The 20,987-nt window shown below is 43.2% G+C and overlaps 3 protein-coding genes across 3 annotated transcripts; 1 reads left to right on the top strand and 2 right to left on the bottom strand. All coding sequences in view use genetic code 11, as the record gives it.

The window, feature by feature from the left end:
- Window positions 1-1,407: 1,407 nt before the first annotated feature.
- EGR_07138 (hypothetical protein) lies at window positions 1,408-2,646 on the bottom strand (the record flags this gene model as incomplete). The annotated part of the gene is made up of 2 exons (XM_024496387.1): window positions 1,408-1,547; window positions 2,484-2,646. The coding sequence occupies 2 exons, from the start codon at window positions 2,644-2,646 to the stop codon at window positions 1,408-1,410; spliced, it is 303 nt and encodes a 100-aa protein (XP_024349228.1).
- A 706-nt stretch (window positions 2,647-3,352) lies between these two features.
- On the top strand, window positions 3,353-9,766 carry EGR_07137 (Ankyrin repeat and zinc finger domain-containing protein; the record flags this gene model as incomplete). Its single annotated transcript, XM_024496386.1, is given in 13 exon segments — window positions 3,353-3,586; window positions 3,622-3,909; window positions 3,945-4,072; window positions 5,415-5,571; window positions 6,752-7,118; window positions 7,289-7,717; window positions 7,795-7,932; window positions 8,436-8,494; window positions 8,511-8,686; window positions 9,087-9,207; window positions 9,288-9,416; window positions 9,506-9,570; window positions 9,652-9,766. The coding sequence occupies 13 exon segments, from the start codon at window positions 3,353-3,355 to the stop codon at window positions 9,764-9,766; spliced, it is 2,406 nt and encodes an 801-aa protein (XP_024349227.1).
- Window positions 9,767-12,412: 2,646 nt separating this feature from the next.
- EGR_07136 (Stress-induced-phosphoprotein) lies at window positions 12,413-19,857 on the bottom strand (the record flags this gene model as incomplete). Its single annotated transcript, XM_024496385.1, has 5 exons — window positions 12,413-12,677; window positions 14,926-16,300; window positions 17,221-17,304; window positions 19,359-19,421; window positions 19,815-19,857. 5 exons carry the CDS (start codon window positions 19,855-19,857, stop codon window positions 12,413-12,415), a joined length of 1,830 nt encoding a protein of 609 aa, XP_024349226.1.
- Between the last annotated feature and the right edge of the window lie 1,130 nt (window positions 19,858-20,987).

Below are 20,987 nucleotides of genomic sequence, written 5' to 3'. Positions count from 1 at the left end.
TGAAGAAGGGAAATTTGAGGTGCCCGTGGATGTATAAATTTAGGGTATTTTTTATATGTTTGGAGTATGTGCGGATTAATTGGTGCTGTGGGTTTGATTGGATGTTTATAATTGCCCTTATTTTATAACCAATGTTTTTTTCCCCTCAAACCCTTAAATATATAACCAATTTACCAAATGGTATTATTTTATTTCAACTAGCATTCGTCTGAACCTCTAGGCTTTGAAACTTTTGCACGAACACCTTTCGTTTTCTTTTTACGCTATTAACATTCCGTATTCAAATTTGGGAATATTGAACCCATTCCTGCCCTTCTCTTCCATTTAAAACGCACAGTTTCTCGGTTATTTGTGACATTGCGACATCCTGGATGCATTCCATGAGGAAGCCATAATGCTCACACTAAATCAAATTAAAGATTTTTAAACTCTTTTAAAACCACTTATTTAATATAGGTCTCTTATTTAATTAAATCGCTCACCCTGTAACTGTAAATTAAGCATTCTCCTCTAGTTACACTCACTAAACCCAATTATCTATTTCAATTTGGCATGAATTACATTTCTATCGACTACTTTTGCTTGACAAAAGATTTTATAATAAATTGTACGCATTTTTGTGCCTCTCTCACCTCCAAAAATTCAATTAATTTTATGAGAAAAAAACGTTTTCTTTTTTCGTTTTGTTAAAATCTCTTTCTTGAGCAGTAATCAGTCGGTCGATATTCAGTGAACGCCCATATGTGCGAATATCGATCCAAAGCATGCTTCCAATCAGCTGATCATCCCAGAAAAATCAATAAAATACAGCTGATCATTGGAATGGCTGATTTTTTTACAAGTTTTAACTTTTTGTTAAAGTAGTGGAGGAAACTGACGGCATCTTAGTGGAAAACCAATTAATGGAGATTAGAATCTCATCTAGTCCTTTTGTAGCTCCTTTTCGCTAGGGAAGGGAAGAATAACATCACTTTTTATGTGCAAGAACTAAGGCCATGGGACTGGACTTTCATTGAATTGTAGCTCGCTTTTGCCACCCAAAGTAGTGTAACGATGAGCACAGCACGGATGGTAAACGGATGAATTTTGCTTCAGGTGAGTGCACTTGCGAAATGCTCTTTGTAAGGCAAAGAACGTATTTTCAGATGAAGTCCATCGAAATTCACGTGAGGAAGTTTAAAGTCTTCTATCTGCGATCGTCTTTGAGGTCACGTCTTGTGGGTAAATGTCGCTGCTTTGGGTGCTGTTGTTGCGAGAACCGGAAGTGCGCTAAGGACATACGGTCAGAGAGCGGAGGCCATATCGTGAACACCTCCAATTTACCAAAACATCGGCACTCTACTTCAGCTTTCTTTTATGAGCTTACAAAGGGTATCAATTTGTTGTATCTGGGAGGTAAATATAACTTCAAAAAATGCAGGTTTTATATGCACCACTGTTTAGACTGAAAGGTATATGAAAATACCATTTTAATTCTGAAATTTTCGCCAAATAGAAGGAGGCATAGTAATTAATTTGAACGTCGTCTTTAATTGCATTCGCATGTCCTGAAAATGGTGTCATCCGTGCATTTATTCAGTCACTCACGCAGAAAGCAGAGGCGACTAGCATGTGCTTAAATTTTATTGGACCGTCACATGATCCAACGCCAACACCTAACTATAAATACGCAGCTAGTGGATGTGATTGAGCATTAACTAGCCTTACTGCTACGAGAAATCCTTATTGCTATGCCTTCAAAAGGAAGTAGTAGGTAAGGCTTTGAAATTCGTGTGATGCTTTTGCCCTTTGATTATTTCTTCAGCAGGAAACGGAGCACTGATTCGAGCAGCCATGACAAATCTAATGATAAACACCCCTGCGACTTCTACAATCATACTGGAATTGCTATCCCTAAAGGTAGGGTCCACTTTCCTGCATAAAAATACATGTACCCGATTCAAAATATTGGTATTGCTTGAACTACATGCGGATATCCATTAGCCGGTCCAAAATTTGGTGTGCAGTCAACCAACTCATCAGCCTTGGCATATCTTCTGATGAATAATTATAATTCTCCAACCTATTCAGCAAAATTATTATAAGCTGTAACTCTTTAATTTTTAGCCTGCAATCGTATCTTTCCCAGATGGTATTACTACGGTGGCAAAATGGCTTGTGAATTGGAATAAAATGCGATGTTTTGAAATGATTCGCTCAATGTCACGAAATTTTTTTGTATTTACTGAACCGCTGCAATAGAGAATTTGTTTTGTATGCTGGTAATTTGCACAAAAGGGTAAAACAATGGATGACTCCGCAAAAGTAATTGCCGTAAAATAAATGGATAGAGATTAGGATTGGTAATTGGCAGGGCATTAGCACAGATCTTACCAAAACAACGAGTTAATAGTTATTCAAAAAATGACTGATGTCGAGTGCTACTCAGTGGTGTGATGGTAAAACCGTACTAATTAAATGGAAACGCGGGAATGTGATGAAACCAAGGCAAACAATAGAGGTTGACTGCCATAAAGAGGAGTGAGAATTAGACATATTTGAATATTGAAAATAATACCAAATAGTTGAGTTGAAAGATGACATGATATTATATATGGTGGATGAATTTTGGAGCACTGGCACTGTTACGATGAACTGGGAAATCATTAAAGAATAAAAGGCAATTAAATAATTGATTAGTATTCCTTAGTGGAAAAGTAGGCATCATTTCGGAACAGCGATGAAGGTGTAAATTTCATTAGATAAATCCAATTAAGAAATGAAAAAAAATATCGTCTTTATAGCATTTGTGCTTTCGCAATTTAAATCAGACGAACACATGGATTTCGGGGATATGGGTTGTATGACATTGTGACATAAAGTGGCATGGGATAAGGATTAAGGAGTAAATGTTGGGGAGTGCATCAAGTCGCCTGCGTTGAGGAAAAAGTGTTATTTATTACAGAATCTTGATATTCTGAAAACAAAACGATATATGCTTTTTCACAGAAGTAGATGTTGTATACACGAGTAAAATTATAAACATGGCTGTGATGAACGGCCTTAGTGGTAAATAATTTACCTTAACCACCAAACAGCTAAAAGTTGAAATGAGAGCTAGTAAAATTCACAAAGTCGTATTAATTTTCTTGAAAATTTAGCGCAGAATCTTAAGTGAGGAAAAAGAGATTACGCCTTGAAGGCTATTTGCATAAATTATCTGTAAAACTTGGCTAAAATACAATTTTAAGAGATTAATGTGTTTTTATTGAATTTTTAACGTAAGTTTGTTTGAGTTTACTGATGGCCCACGCAACTTTTCGAAGCTGCGACTAGCGCACACCGATCACGACCTCAACTGACTTCCTGCATAATGGAAGGTCTTATGGACCGCCTTAATTGTCGTACTTGTGATCGAATCTCTTACTTTAACCGGAAGTGCTCCGTAGACGCACTTACAGGTCTTGTCCTTCTGATTGAATCACTCCCAAATGCTCCGGTTCTTGCTAATTCTGTTGTGGAAAGTCCGACGGCACCTTACACTGCTTCAATGCGAAAATTCGACTGTATTACCTGCCGTGTTTCGTGCATTGATGCTGCAGAAATGGTAGAATGTGTGTTTGGTGCCTTATAACTCCTTAGAAAGCGCATTTCAAATCAAAGCTTCATATCGCTACTATTAGTAAGGGAATACCCCGATGCACCGCAAATGAGAATTGGCTTCCAACCTGGAGTGAAAGTGAGAGCGATGGTTCTTCTACTTCTACTTCATTGGAAAACGAAAATGAGGAAAATGAGGGAACACAATATTCCGTTCTCGGATCTACCCCTATTCAACGTCCAAATTTTCCTGGAAAACCGATGATGTTCTTTAGGAATAGAAAGGATGAGATTGTTGGCATCTATCGATGTCTACTTTACACGAAAGAGGTGAGATGGTGGTCATTTAGGCAAGCTGATTTTAGGCACCTCCAAGGACGTTTGAAGATCTGCTGGATCGAGTGAATCTGCTCAGAAAGAGTCGATTTTGGGCGATTCTGCTCTATTCTGGTGGCAAGTTCGCTGGCGGAATTTTTGATGAGTGTGTGGAGATGTTTCTTATTTCTTTTTTGTCATTTTAGTTGATACTTGGTAGATGATCTTGTTGCTTACCATATTTTTGGATCTATCAGTTGTTTCCTCACATCGAGTGTGATGTTTCCGCCAGAAATTTTTCTTTGCGGCTAGTCTTTGCGAAGGTGGTCTTATTTATTCCGATGTAGCGGTGTAATATTTGTTTTCGTTGTGGATGGCTTCGTATTTCTGCTATGGATAAGTTGTCATCTAAAAGCTAGAATCATTTTTTTTTTCATTCACAGAAATAGTCTTAGAGAAGTTTTTCAATTAAATGTTCACATTTTAACATCTACCTTTGCATTGATACAATTTTACAGGCGTTTAAGGAATTACGTTTCTGGGATAAATTTGTTGGATTTGTGTCGACTTATTTTCAATTCTGACACCATCCGGTCTTGTTGGGGTAGCAAAGGTCTTTTACGGTGTTATGAAACTGACTTATGGATGGCTATTGCTTGTCATCGTCATTGCTTCCAAATGCGCAGTCGATTTAAAAGAGGTCCCAACGTGAAACTTGAGGTTAATGGTCATAATATATTACCTTTGGCGATAAGTTAAGTAAAGTATTGCGCTTTTGATCAAATTACTCGAAATCTGATTAATTTATGCGTTCATGACTCCATTATACCATCATTTGAGTGCTTTTCATTTCTCAGATCACCTGTTTCTTAACAAACTCATTTATTTGCTCATCCGCCCTCTTGTTCTTCAAAGTACTCATTCATTTATTACCCGATCCCCAACCTGCACATCCATTGATGAGGCTCCAATGGCTTTCAATTCCTCTCCCTTCGTTTCTCATTTCAGCAAGTATTATGCCTCCCCCCTCCTCCCGCTCTCAAAATTGACCCATTTGTCTACTTATTGCGAGTGTGTCTACCAAATATTAGTCCATTAATTTGATTCGAGTGTATGCCAGTCTTTTCCAACGTTAGTTTGTTCGTCTATCTGCTCATCTTATTTTTTCGTCAGTTCATCTACCAATCGGCTTATCTTCGTTTATAGGATTTGTCCGTCCCCTTATCTTTTTATCTATCCATCCATTCGTCAAACCGGCTACTCCATATTTATTCATATCCGTTTTGTCTGGTTGGCTATTAACATACTCAGCAGTAGTTCGCTTACCTTTCAGCTACCTAGCAATCAATCCTGGATTTACTGCTCTATTCAACTCTTCACCTCTCCACTCTTCCCTCTACCCTAGGTCCATTTACCTATTGAACCAATCATGGACCTAGTCGTCAACTTAAAAGTTATCAAACCTTATTCCTAGATGATGGAACACCTATAATTTCTACCCTTTTACTCTTTATTTACAGAGACAAGGAGGTTGTCCACAAGACCCTTCATCGCTACACCGTTCGTGCGAAACAGGGCGGCGGGCAATCACTACGCGACGCCACTATGGGTGGACTAAGTGGACACAAATCAGCTGGCTCTAATCTCCGTCGTCATGGCGAGATGGCTATTAGGGCAGTGAGTAATTGAAGTTCTTTTTTGGCGTACAAATCGCTTGATGTGATGTGTCCCTTTAATTAGTTTCAAGAGTTTTGGGGAATTTTTAAGGGCTTTCGAAGTCTTGGCTTGTCAAAATGCAATCCAATGAATAAGCCTTAAGGAGAATTTTTCACCACTGCCGTGCATCACAATACCCTCAGTCGGATGGCTTGAAAAGTGCTTCAAAGTTTTCATCTGGTTGTAGATTCCTAATGCCTCAACGGTCTGGAATGATTTGAAGCTGTTTTGATGTCGGGTATTTGCGCCCTTAATTATTGAAGGTCTTAATAAAGCTGTGACAAGTGGATGGTTTTGGAGTCCTCATGCTTTAAACATGTGGTTTGAAATTGATTGTAGAAGCTTCAGTACGCCGTGCAAAGGTTCTCGACTTTTTAACTGATCGAGAACCAATTGATGTATCATTGGTAGCCACCGCAAATGTCCTTGTAGAAGGACTACAAGTTACTAATAGATTCAAAGACTGAAGTTCATACGTAAGAGTTCTCTAACTTGCAAGTCTGTAGATGGATAGAGGGATGTGTATCTTGTTAAATGGTTTGACATACTAATGGCTATATTAGTGGTTTGGTTGGATGGTTAGTTCAACGGATGGATGGGTTCAAATGTGGATGGATAGATGAATAGACGGATAAGCGATTGACAGCGAGTTTGGTTAAGGAGATGAATGAGAATTTCTTGCCCGCCAACGAAATAAATTAACCATATGGGTATCAGCCGTGATTGTTTGATTTTCAGCAAGTGACCATAGTCTTCTAGAGAGAAAATGATGTGTGGCCTGGAAGTGTGTAGGTTGTGCGATGAAATGGGTCGTTTAAGGGCAACATTTGGTGTGTTTGGTCGCTTGAAGAACGGTGGAGTAGAGAGACCGCTTCTTGTCACACGCCAGTCAGTTGATCAGTCAGCGGTGAAGAGCAGATTGATGGCCTTCATTGTATATTGCTATCCGCTAGAACATGTGCAACCTGTGCTTGTCTGTCAGTCCTGAATAATTGTGGTGCTACATGCTGACGATCTGGATGATCCGGTTAGTGTAACACCACTTAACCATTTCACTGGACTTTTTGTTCTTAGACCTTTTCTCTCACAGTTTCTAGTTAGTGGGACGTCATTCTACCTCCTTTTTTCCGATCGCTTACAGGATATTTCTCACCTCCTTCACGTAAAATGGCGGTCCTACCTCCAAGCGTGCCAGTTTATCCTCACCTGGACACCCAAGGTGCATCGCGCCATCTTCTACACTCCGCCCTCCTCCTCTACACCATCCACTACTGAACTGCAGGAAATTGAGGAGACTAACGATGCGAAGGAAAGGGAGAAGGCAGAAGGCGATGGCAGTGGGCACGTAGATCTGGCAGCGGATCCACTTGCTGCAGAGGCAGTGGCATCTCGAATGGGAGTGGTTGTGGGTGATCCAAGATTACGACGCCTGCCCTGTAGGGCGAAGAATATTACTTATACACATGTAAAGGAGCTACAGTCGGACCTTTCGCGTTTTCGAGTGTTTGGTGAGTGTTCCACTTCAGTTCATACTTAATAACTTTATGGTCAATAGATTCACCATTGTTAATTACTGGGTCTACTTATTTTCTCCAACTGCCTTAATAAGTAGTGCGTTTATGGGTAGGTAGGCAGTAAACAGAAATTCCATAGCCAATAATCCGTTCTTATTCCACAGAGCACTACGCCGATCTCGATCTCATAAGTCTCTCCGAGAGGCGTCAAATTGAACAAGGCGAAGAGACCATTTTTGAATCTCGCAGCGGTCGTCTATTTCGTGGATGTCTCGCTGATCTACCAATTAAATCATCAAGTCAAGACTCACCACCACCGCCCCTTTCCTCCCCCACTGTCACCTCTCCTTCCTCTCTTGAGCCCACTACTAAGGCAGCAGCTGTTCCGCCCTCAAAACAAAGAGCACGAAGGAAGCGGAGGAAGGACAATCGCCAAAAGGAACAGGATAGAGTCTCTCCTCTTTCCCCCTCCTCTTCACCTTCGCCTAACAAATCGCTGTCTTCCAGCGGCGCTGAAGATGCTGTCAAGCGAGCTGATGAGTGGTTGGCGACTAAATCTGCCCCGGTTCGACAATCCTTATCAACTTCAGATCGTGAGTTTTGTCTAGGTTTGGGCGCCTTTTTTCCTGTCCTAATAGAAGAGCTAATCTATCTTTTGGTTATGAGGCAGTTGCGGCACTTTGCAACACCTACAGTGACTGGCATCGCTCCTTACAGTTGGCCACGGCAGTGGGCGATGTGGAACGACTGACGGAGTTGTTATTGTCGCCGCCGGCGAGTGGGTCTGTGAGAGGGAGTTCGCCTTCCAGTGAGTTGGGCCTTTAATTTGTATATACTAGCAAAGACTGAAGAAAGTGCGGATGTCTGGGAATAATTCATTTTAAGGAAGTGCGAATGTCTTGAAGTGTTTTTTATCTCTTGTCGATATGCTTGCATCTAGGGAAGTATTCCAGGTGATGTTATTTGATGTGGACGCGTCGGTAAAGAAGGAGGCGTTTGAATTGTCCCTGAAGTCGTCCTGAGGACTTCTAGGCGGTGTTGATTGTCCTTCCGTTTGTCATGAAGGGGATGCGCCTCTGTTGGTTTTGGTCGTTCCAGACGGAGACCCCAAATATTCAAGCACTTTTTGCTAGTGCATGGAATATTCATGATATACTATCATTCCTTTCATGCCATTCCTAGTCATATCGTTGTTTATCGATGCCTCTGGAAAGAAAAAACCGTTTAAGATGCTTGCACTTGTTGGATTTTTACTCCTGATGGCTTTTTGAATGTACGGACTTCTACGAATGATCATTTCATCACTTGAAGATGTGTTGGTTGAGGTGGAAATTTCCCAGATTCTGACGGTCGTTGCAACCACTGGCGATGTTCCCTTCCACAGAGGCCGAGGTGTCCTCCTCGGGGATGGAACCCTGGCCCGAGGATGAGGCGACAGTGCAGCATCTGCTGAATTACCGCTTCCCCGATGGACGAAGCCTTCTCCACTTGGCTGTCGAATTGCAGGGTGATCCGGAGGTTGTTCGGATCCTACTGATGGCTGGTTGTAGACCCGAAGGAAGGTTAGTGAAGTCTTTCTTGGCTGAGATGTCAGTGTTTCTCTCACTCATGAATATGTAGACATCTAGATAAATAAGTGAATGGATCAGTGACGTGATGAGGTAATGAGTAGACGTCTTGATGGATGGATAGTTGGGTGACTTGATGACTGGATAGAAATGTGGACTTCATGTCAGGATGGATGGTTGGATGGATCCCTAACTGAAGTGTTGGACGGTTATTTCCATGGATTTGCGTCCAGGTCAATGCATAGATGTGCAGATAACCTGACTAATGATCAGACTTCCACATTTGAGAGGCAAGTGGGTTAGTCGGATGTTGAGACATGTAGACGACTGGTTTGTGTGTAGTCCCTACTTCCGCAATTACTTCTCCTTGATTTTTATTGGCTATTTTTATTAGAGATAACAACGGAATGACACCCTACTTTCTGGCCAAGCAAATTGGTAAAAAGAAGTTGCTGACATGTTTCAAATCCTTCCGCCAAGATCATCCGGATCGCTATGACTACGAGAAAGCAGGCGTGAGAGGAGAAACATTCCACATCGTCTCGTCTACTTAATTACAATAAGTAGCATTAAGTTTGCTTGTTTCCATTTTTAGATCCCATTAAACGTGGCTGAAAGCACCTCCGCAAATGCACCTCGTCAGCAAAGGAAGAATAATCAGATTGCCTCGGCGACCGGGGGTGATGCTGCTCGAAAGCTGGATCATATATCCATGCGTGAAAAGGTAAGCCTTCCCTAACCCCCCCCCCCTTCATCCCAAATCAGCGGCATATCATCAATTTTTAATCCTTTAAACTTTCGTTATTTGTACAGTGCGCCTCGGCTGCAGAAAAACGCGCTTTACTGGCACAGCAGAGAGGGAAACCGCAAGTGTATCGGTTACTAAAGAAATGTTTCTCAATTATTTGTGTTGGTAACTTTACGGGGTTATATTCCCACCCTCGCCCCTTTTCTTGCAGTACCTGCGACCAGTGTTCTATGGACATGACTGGAAAGCAGCCCTTCTCGTATCTCACTTTTGTCTTCTGTTCTTCGGAGTGTCTTCGGAACCACCGGTTGAAGAATCTCAGGTAGACTGAAGGCCTAATTTGCCTCCTCCGCGTGCCTTTCATGGAAGGAAAAGCTAGATCCGCCCCACCAGACGCGCGACCCTCCGGCCAGCTATTTTTTAATAGAAGTATGTACAACCATCTATTTCCCTTGAGTAGGACTAAGGTTTCAGTAATTTTATATTTTTGAATTCTATGCTTTGCCTTCTGGTTCTGATTTCCGGGAATTGTCTGGTACTTATAGGGGAGTCGACGACGGAGCCTTTGGACCTAAACCATCCATAATGCTGAGTAATCAGCAGATTCTAGTGTTTTTTGAAGGCATCTTGAACTCCCGGATTATTGATTAAGGCTGGAGGGAATGGAGAACGGACGACTGACGGTTAAAATCTCGCCTTCACAACACAGCATAAGCTACCACCGATTCCGATTGTCGGCGGTGTCTGATAGAGAACCGTCTAAAATACCCCCTCAGAGGAGTGAGTTACAAATATGGTCTCTTAAATTCCACCTGGAAAGTGGGCGATGAAAAATACCGCGTTTCATCCCACAGAGGGTGCTCATGAAAGCTCTCCAGCGTGTTGACCAATCAAAGGGGACGAGCGAGAGCGCGAGTTTCGAAACGCTCTGGAATGGTCAAGAAGGCGGCATGGCAAAGTGGGCCTTCTAGAAAATTGGAGCAGGAGCATTTTTGAGGTACTTTTTTGCAATACTGTGTAGGGGTAGGCGCGGGCACGAACCCCACGCGTTTCCAACCATGGAGTGATGGTTTGAGCGTGTCGGTGCTCTCGTTGCCCCTCTTGAATGGCCTTGGCTTTGAGTGGATGGCAGAGTCAGTTGGGAGGGCGACAAGCTGAGGCACTACTCTAGGAATGTTCGAAAATTTGGCGCGAGAAGTGGAAATCCGAGCTTTACAACAAAACATCCTAGATGTTTGATTAACATCCAGGGAAAACAAAAGCATCGAGAAGAAGCTTTAATGGATTGAAGACCTGGCTTCACAAGTCCACCAAACTACCCAGACGCATCCGGTACTTCAACACACGGCAGATAAAGGGCCTAATTCCTGGAGGTCTGAGTGAACCAATAGTGGCCTAGGTGAAAGGCTCCTTGAACTGTGGAGATGGCTGAATAAACGGGCGCCTAGATGCTCTCCGCACGTAGAGTCACGGACCTCGTCAACTCGGCCAGGAGAATCAAGGAGACGAGGGCTTTAGAGCAGACGCTTTCAGTGACGATAAGTAGGGCACATTAGGACTGCCATGTGCCGTCACCCACCTTGGCTGGAGTTCCGACCTGATCACAATCCCATGTATTTACATCACTTTGATTGGCTATTTGATGTCGACCAATCAGGAGGGCGTTGTCAAGGGCGCGACCTTTAGAACCTTCTAGAATGTCAGAGAATTGGAAACACGAAGCAAAACTTCTAGAGTATCAAAATAAACTTCTTTCCTAAGCTTGCTGCCTAGGTGATTGGACGATTAGATAAACGCTACGATGAGTAGACGGGTGAATGGTTACATCAACACCTAAATGGATGCCTACGTCCATTCGACAACTCGAGATTTTATCAGTAGCTCTGCCCATCTTCCTGAATCCTAGAATATACCGAAGATCCTCTCCTCCTGCAAAATAGAAGGTCATGGACGTGTCCAATGTTCGTAAGCTAGAACGGTCGGATGAATGAGTGATGAAATAAATGGAGGAAGGAGTCGAATGATAGAAGAATGTCTAGGCAAAAGGAAAGGTGGTTGCTTGAATACCTAGATGGACCAGCTCCACGACTAACTGGAAGGTCGTTTGCCTACCAGGTCAGTAGGTGGAAATGTTGATGGTTAAGATGGAAGGTCGAAAGGATGTGTACCTAGACAGAGAGGTGGTCGGACGAATTAATGGGTGGAGAGGAGTTATGAACTAAACCTAGGCGTAGGTCAACTGGAAGGATCTAGTGTTTCCAAAACATCGAGTGAGGAAATTCCTCGGGTTCACGAAGCTACCCTGCTAGCGTCAACCAAATAGCATGGATGCTCGGACTGCAACCGGAAGAACTATTGAATGAATGAGCAGTGCCTGCAGGAAAAGTAGCTGAATAAATAAACGGACAAATTGGCTGCTGAATGGGTAGCAGGACGAGTGGATGGGGTGCTAGTGGAGTGAACGGATTGTCGAATCAATTAAGGGGGAGGGGGCAGTTGGGGTGCGGATGAATCGAGGAATGGTTGGATGAAGAAACGATCAACTTGCGTGGTGATCGAGTGAATATCAAGGAGAAAACGGACGGGCAGGCGGCACGGGCCGAAACCAGTGCTCGAGGCGAGTTGAAATTCATGGCAGTCACGTGCGTGAGTAGCGACCCCGGTGACGTCCAACCAGCAGCTGACATACACCAGGTCACCACATGAGTCAACACCATTTAAACATGCTCGATCACCTGGGCCTCTCCCCAGCGGCAGTCACATCGCCTCCGCAGACCGCCTCCACTCACTCATCCTGTTGGAATAATCAGACCAACTCACTTGTCCTCTGGAAGGGCAGAATGTACACAGGGAGTACCGTCCGTGGTTGCAAAAATTTATTAAATCCCTCTTTTCTAACACGCACACACACAAAACAACACATGGGAGCAAAAATGAGGAGTAGAAACGGGATGCTTTCATGACGAGTCCTTCTAGCGCAGTGCAATGATACCCGCATCCACCAGCTTGGCAAGCTTCTCTGCAATCTCGGGATTTTGCAGATGCTCCCGCAATGCGCTCGGGTCCTCGCTCATTTGATTAAGGATTAGACGCATCGCGGGATCGCTGAGGATGGCTTGGATCTCCGGATCATTTGCCGCACGTTGACGTGCCGACTCCTCGTCGGGTTCAGCGCTCATGCAACGCAGCAGACCGCTCCGAGCCTCCTCGCAGTTGGGGTCCAGTTCCAGGGCCTTTCTATGAAATGTAATGGAGAGAGTTGTTTCATTATTTCGCTAAGATCAAAGTTCAGTGAAGACTACTCTGTCAGATCCCGTGACTGTGAAAGAGAGCAAAATCTACCTGAAAAGCACTTGGAAGAATAACGTGCAGTCGGTTGTTGTGAAACAGAGCTCTGCAGGCATCGGCTAAAGCCAGATGGTGTCATCGATACTACCGTCTTCAAAACGCATAGAATACGTGGATAATGAGTCGATACTAACCCTCTATAGGTTTTGATGAAAGTACTTGTAGAGGCTTTGGAGACACGAGTTAGAGCTTGTCTCCTTAAAAGGCGGTTCTGGAGGATTTCTGCATGGATGGAAGGAGACACTTTATATTTCTATAGAGCCAGGTCTTGGATGAAGCCAACAAAAGTGTATCACTGCATCCTGCTGTTGTGGAACGGGCTAATTCAGAGAACTAGCACTTTAGAGATCTATATCTCTAGACGGGAATCCTTGTCTAAGACGAGAGACCTTCCAGATGGTTTTGAGGCAACAAATTACAAACTGGATTAAAATTCATCACAAACTTCGAAATCACTAGGGCTCTGAAAGATACCTAGACAATTAGACTTTGAATATGGCATTCGCAAAGTGGATACAGGTGAAGAGCCCTAGCCTCACCAACTCGTTGGGGTCCTGAAACTATCCAGATGGTTCTAGCACTAATATAATACGCATTAACACCCTCCAGGCTAGTAAATCGAGAGCAACACTGAAGGCCTCATCGGAGTTTGTCCTAGAATCACACTGGGTACCGACGTAGTTCAAATAAAACCTACCTTCTTGAAAGAAGCCAGACTCGACGAACGACTGCATGGGAAGCCATGTCAAGATCAAAATGCAAGCTACGGAAGCACATAAAGACGCACTCATACTACACCGACCTCTTATTCAAATAATCCACATTAAGAGCCGTCAATCACACGCCTAAATAGGGGCACTCTTGATCGCACCAGCGATGTGTCTCATGGCGATTAAAGATAGACCTACGAAAACTAGAATACACAGCTAAGTTTGAAATACTGCCTCCTAGATCGCATCTCACTGAACCTACAAAAACGTAAGTAGGAAAGCAAAATCAAATATTCGGACAAGTCTTATGCAGGTCGTGACATTTTGAGAAAAATGAAGATAATGTAGCGCACTCTGAAGCAATTAAATACAACCCAACCATGAAAAAGCCCTATCACACCTCTAATTTGCTTACCAAAAGTGTAGAGCGGATTCAGAATCGGTTAAAACCCTGTAACTTTCCTCAAGCAATTCTAAAAACGGAATAATAAGGGTAAACCTACACTTCCATATCATCACTCGGGGCAGTAGATTTGGGAGTAGTGCATTCCAAAAGCATTAAACGCCAAACGCCTCATAAATTGACTCGTTAATGCGATGATACGGAGAGGATACGTTTAAGTGGAACAACAGATGAAGTGGAATAGTAGGTACCGTTGATCGCTCGAAAAGAATCTAACACCAAGAGGCAACCATTAGATCTAAAAAGAAACTTATGACGAACAATCGTTTATTAAGTACGGGGATCAATCTTACCAATCAATCTATGCTCTAAAAAACGAGACAACTTAAACTCCGCACAAACCTAGATGATTCCACGTAAAAGGAATAAGCCCGAACCATTATCACATTTATTGACACTGAATCTTAGTGCCCCAAGGACCGGCAAAAGGAACGTTGCACTTGAATCAGGACTGCAAAAGCAAACTCACACCCCCGCTGTAACTGCTGTCGATGTCGGACTGGGGATATAATCAAGTAGCCTTTGCCAGGGTTCACCTTCCGCTTTTGAGACGGATAATAGGGTAATTCAAAGCGCTTCGACATCCCCCAAGTCGATAATCAAGGGGCTAGAAACCTGGGTGACAAACACTAATGGGATGATGGGCGCCACTAACGGTTTGGAAACCTGCCATGGAATCATTAAAAATACATTAACAGCTTTTAAAGCGATAATTCCCAAGGCAGATTGGAGAACATCAAGCAATATTGGGGGTTTTTCCCTGCAGATACTAGCTAAATGCTTCATAAACGAAATAGCAAAACATTCCGCATCATCGCGACACTCGGAAATTCTTGAAGTACTAAGAGTACCGCAAACCCTAGAAGTTCTCCCAAACACATTCGGCTACTCTGGGAATTATGGACTTTGGAAACCAAACTTAAGTTTAGTCAAATGACGAAGAAAATTGCGCAATAGGACTCACCTATAGGCGCTTCTTGCCTGCGTAACATCCTTCATTGCCATCAGGCAGGCAGCCTTACGTAGATACCCCTTGATAAACTTCGGGTCCAGCGTGATGCACGTCTCACAATCCTTTAACGCACACGAAAACTCCATCAACTTCGAGTAGCATGCAGCGCGATTACTATAGAGTTTCGGATCATTCGGATTCCGCTTTATTGCCTCGCAGTAGTGCTTCATGGCTGCTGGAAAATCGCCATTTGAGAAGGCCGTATTACCCAACTGCTTTTCGTGTTCGGCAAGGTCTGGATCGATATAAGCCTGTTTCTCCATTTCCTTCAACTTCTTGTCCAACGCCTGACTCTTTTTGATAATATCAGGGGCGCGGAACTCTGAGAGAGCCTTATCGTAGTACTTCTTGGCATTAGCCCAATCCTCCTGCTTTTCATAACAGTGACCAATTCTTGACAACGCCTTGGCGATCAGCTTATAATCGGCGTGCAAATCGCGTCCTAAGTCGACTGCCTTCTCACAGGTCTTAATACACTCTGCGAAGTCACCCATTTCAAAGTAAACGGCGGATTTGTTCGTTAAGAAGGTGATATCTTTCGGATTCAACTGAAACGCCTTTTCATAGTGCTCGATAGCAGATGGGAAATTCCTGCTCTTGTACGCTGCGTTGCCTAGTTCTTTCTCCTTCAATGCCGAACTCTCCTCCTCGTTCAATTGCGGTTTGGGTTCCGGGTCTTTTTGAGGTGGTGGGGGTGAAGGGCTGGGAGAGTCTGATGGATCGGTTTCCATTGGTTCATCAACATGAAAAAGGGTAGTGATAGTCTTCATGATTTTCGGGTCTTTCATCAATAAACCTAACATCTCGGGATTCTTCTCAAGAAGCTCCAGATTACGTACGTACACAGAATCATTGAGGAGATCTTTCAGTGTTGGATGGGCTTGAACACGACTCTTTAGGTCTTTCAAAGCTACGCGAGCGCGAACACTAGTTAGACTTTCGAGAATGGACACGTTGGATGGATCCAACTTAGCGGCTTTCATGTACGCTTTCTCGGCCTCGTCAAATCTTTTCAAAAACTCAAGAGCAGCGCCTTTACGTGAATACCCCTTTGCCCAGGAGGCGTTTAGCTTAACGCACTCTTCAGCATCTTTAAGAGCATCTTCGTACTGTCCAACCTTAGCGTACGCAGCAGACCTATTACTGTACAAAACGTGGTTCTTGGGGTCCAACTCAATGGCAGAGGTGTAGCAATCAATGGCATTGTCATACTTGCCCTGTTGAAGGAAAGTATTGCCCCTATCCTTCAACTCAGTTGCAGAAGGCATTACTCGCGTGCAGTCACCGGAGAGAACTGAACTGAACCGCGCGGGCGAAGGCTTAAGTACTATTGGTTGGCAATGTGGCAACAGCGTCGATCTAGAGCATGTAAATAGCAATTCCCAAAGCTGATTGGATAGAGTACGATGTATAGCCGGTATAGTAGATAGTTCTAGAACCATTCAGTCTGTAAATTACTTTGATTGAATAAAACAAAACACGGCGGTTGTACTTGCACAGGAAGGATCTGTGGTTTAGCCATACTGGAAAGATATTTAATAAGACAGACATTAGAATCGAATGGAATAAGCATATTATTACCTGACTTTCAGCATTTTACTTACTTGCATCTTAAATGTTTTAAGTGCAGCACCAATTTCACAAGTAACAATGCTCTGCTCATTTATTTAGCCCCGATGAAACATTTAAAATCTACCTGTAATTTGCTATGACTACCCGAAACTCCATTTTGATCACTCCATAGTATTCATTCGGATGACTTCCAGTCAGCAAATTCTGCATACTTTTTGATTCGCTCACGTTTACAAGACTTCTCTTGGCTTTGACTTGCGGTGGAAATACTTTGGAAAAACCCCAGCCTGGCTCGAGTACACATCCATGTACGATTTCGGGGTGAACGATATATACCCTGCCCTGCGTATTTTTCACCATTATTCGCCAAAAATTTTGAATAAAGAGGTGGCTGTAATGAGTGCACCTAGATTGTGGGAAAATTCTGGTGCAAATCAAAACTTGATCTAGGATGCTTTATTTCACCCTTTTGAAATTATTCTTCCCATGCTCTCTTTGCCGGAAATCAATCCTCGAACTGAAATGCCCATTACTTGTTTTGTGCGCGAGTTCATCCAGTTGTTCCTGAGCATTTTGGTATGCTTATGCAGCACCATACTACATGGAGCGCCCCAGGTCTTTCCTGAGGTAGAAAGAAGTCGTAACACTGGGAGAGGAAATGTATTGCCGACATACGCAAAGCAGAGGAGCTACTGGCATTGTCCGGCGTCAATGTAGCCCGGCGGAGGTACAGTGGCCGAGACCTAAGCTCCCGCGTACCTAAAATGAGGAGTAAAGCAAACATTCAAGTTGTTGCTAACATCCCAACAAATTTTTGGAACTTGATCAAATAAAATAGCAAATGCCTTCTCAATCTCCACGCTTGTAAGGCGGCCTCACCATTACCTCCTGGAGCTTCCCCTTATTTTTAATTGTATTTTATTTTACACTTGCTGATGGTGCCAATAATCACTCAAACTTTATGGAGTTATTTACAAAAAAGCCTGAAATTTTCTCACATTCACCGTTCGGGTTGATTGATTTGAAAATACGTACATTTTGATTGCCAACACGGTGAGATTTAATCGTTTTTTCTCCCTTTTCCATCATCCAAATAGTTCTAATTTGCACCTAACATGAGTAACTACTCACACCTCACGGTATTAAGAGGGGAAAAGTACTTCCAAGTTAAGGGTGACATTTGGAAAATTCTGAATTTTGACTTTAAAGGGCAGAAAATTTCCATTCAAAGAAATTTGCATGCCGAGTTGCCTTGATTGTACTCGGATAGAGGCTTCAAAAGCTAAGAAAGCTTCACGACGAAATGGTAGAACTTTTCTACATTGGGATATCCTTCATGACCTCCAAATTTGGAGTAAAAAGGCTACCTCAGTAAGTTTGACATTGTTTACTTTGTCCGGGCTTGTTTTGTTGGGCCTAGAATCGAATGGCCACAGTAAGACCCCACCCTTCACCCCTCCCCAGTAGAACTAACACTACCCTGCTACCGATGTTATTGTAAGCGGTGTCTGGGAAACAGGCGAAGGAATTATAACTTGTGGGGGTCTGAGTTCTCCCCCAAAAGAACAGAATAATTCATACGATCACATTGGTAGGCATATTATTTTCGAGAAACAATGAGCATAAGCAAAAACTTGAGTCTTTAAGTCCTCTGTCTATGTGGCCTTTGGGAAGGGTGTCGTGAAGTCTTGTCTCCAGTTTTGTAGCCTCATCTAGGCAAATTTTCTCCATCTAACGTTTGAAGTTGGCGCGATATGCAGTAGTAGAAAGTACTGTTAATCAAATCAAGCCAATAAAAAGAACCAATGAGTTGACATTGACGCTTTGACTACCAGATGGCAGTAAGCTCCAGCAACTTCCAGCATCTTTTTCTCTTCTTTTGGAGTAGAAAAAACACCTTACACTGACTGACAGATTTGTGGTGAGGAGGGGTTTTTCGAATTTAGACCCTCCACCGGCGAGCTAACACACCGTGAGTGTGTGTATCTATGTGTGATGCACAGTGGACTCAAATGATCTCTTGATGAATGCCAACCAATATTAAATTGAGATTTCTCTACTCAAAAACGAGTTACCTCCAAGTTGAGCAAAGAGAAAAAACAAAACCAATTCTCCAATGAAAATTGGTTGCTCAGTCATTCACTAGAGCAAAAGTCGTGTTTTTGCAGGACAAGTCATGAGTTCACTTTGTCACATAATTTGTTCATGCTAAGGTACTGCCGCATGATGAGTCGAATAGAGGTAATGAAATTCACAAGCCCTGTGAAAGCTTCCAACAAGGAAATGAGTACGTCACATATGCGTGACGACAGTACCAAGCGTAGTAATCTACAGATGAGTAGCTCAACTCCACCCCCACAATTGTGACCTCATACTTCACTGCTGGTTCATACTTGTCTACTCTTCAGTGGTGAGTGTGTAACCCTGCGGTGCCTCTTTCCCACGATGTTGAAAAGTCACTCAACCTTCGGCCTTTCCACGCACGGCTATTGTACGGCCTTCTTTTTCGCCACATTCTAACCAATTAATTCACCGACAGGTGAATTATTTAATTCCACTCAAAAAAAACCTGACGCACACACAATGAGAAAACAACGGTGAATTAGTGGAGTCAACCCGCTCTTGTACTCTCGATACAGGCCACCCAACCTTGAAACCGACCAATCAGGTTTGAGGGGGGCTATTTTAACCCTCATAATTTTCACACGTTTTGCAAAAGATAGAAGAGTAATTTTATTCCTTTTCATTGTCTTTTCTCGCCTGTAATAGCTGAGTATCAAATAAAACCACACCGAAAATTCTCACTGGCTCACTCAACAAGGAGTGGCTGGTGAGTACTTCACCAACAAGTGCAGCATCGCCTTGAAAGTGCAGACCTAAAGAAAAAGAAAGCAGAAAGGCGAGAGAGAGAGAGTGACCAGAAGTTTGGGTCATAGCTCAGTGCTCTGAGAAAGACTACTTCTGTATGTGTCGACTTTTAAGCATGTCGAGGCGGGTTTTTTGGGGGGTACACAGAGCACGACACCTGCCTCTGAGGCAAGGAGCAAAAAGCACAGATTTTAGAGCTGTCAGTGTACTATTGTCAGAAAGAAAATTGCGAGGTTATTTGCTCACCTTATGGGCGATTGTGGTAAGAATTTTATGAGGAAAAGATGCTTAATTACCAATTTGATTGATTAAGGCAAAAAAATAAAGCCCATAAAGTCTAAAGCGCGAGAACTCGTCAGAATCCTAGGTGGTCTTCCCATCCACCTTCTTCGCAGTCGCACTGGTGAGAGAACTCTCAACTCCAGGGCGGGTGCTGGTGGCCATCTGTAGAGCCTTGGAGACTCCTCTGCTAATTGCATCACCAAGTGTTTAGTTTATTCTACAGGCAATTCTTCTTCGTAGCCAAATTTAAGCTAGCTCACCGTGCTGCAGACGTCAACATCAACAGGAGAGTCGGATGCGTATCCCATGGACTTGAAAAATGAGACGTCATCGCGCTGCAGAGCCCGGAGGTAGCTTAATAAACTGCGTGGCTAATAAACTATTGTATGAGCCACTTTTGAGTGATGGAGGTACCAGTGGAGGCATCTAGAGAAAAACAAAACCCCCTGGCAAAGACCTGGATGACAAACCGGCCTGATTCCAAGTCGGTACACCTATTTCCATTCCATGGTGCAGAATTTCGTGGCGTTTACAATGGCTTGGGTTAGATCCAGGTAAGGGGTGCTTGTTTGTGAGTACCCCTTCCTTTCTCTCCCATCCCCTGCTTTCTCCCCCCCCCCCCTTCCGTTCGTCAGGTAGACACCTGTGCTACTCCCACCACCCCGATCGATAATCAAGCCACACAACGAGTGGTAGGGTGCAAGAGGATCGATGGAAAAATCGATTACATAGGTGATTGAGGGCTCAGTTACCTTTTGTGTTTGCACGGACAAAAAAGCGGTCTTTATGATTACTTTAAGGAAACGATAAAAAAGCGAAACAATGCTAATGAGGAACAGCTGCAAAACATGACCATTTCTGTGTGACTAGTTAAGCGAATGAGTGAGTAGAGGGAAATGGAGTGGAGGGGGTGGAGTGTGTTGACAGTCATGAGGTTAGTTTTTTAATAGTCAAGGCATCCACCACGGGGAGTGACATTTGCGGTGACGTTTAGACATCAGTCAATCGCGAGCAGCCACATTCCAAGCCATCAATGCACCTGCATCAATTTTAGCCAAGTGGCCATCTAGAGATCTTTGAAGATCAACAGAATCCTAAATTAAGGTTGGATTAAAAGTAAATGTGCTTTTCTACAGGTCTACCTCCGACGCCCACGACTCACAACTTTGAACAGAATTGGTGCATCGGTTCATCCGTAGCAATAAATACATCCATCCTTGTATCCGCACATCTATCCTGTATCCATCCTGTTTCCATCCATCTATTCTCTTTCCATTTATTCATCCATCCAT

This window comes from Echinococcus granulosus (genome assembly GCF_000524195.1).
Source record: "Echinococcus granulosus chromosome Unknown EG_S00070, whole genome shotgun sequence".
Taxonomy (NCBI): Eukaryota; Metazoa; Platyhelminthes; class Cestoda; order Cyclophyllidea; family Taeniidae; genus Echinococcus; species Echinococcus granulosus.
The sequence above is the reverse complement of the archived record's forward strand: the minus strand, read 5'-3'. Positions and strand labels throughout refer to the sequence as shown.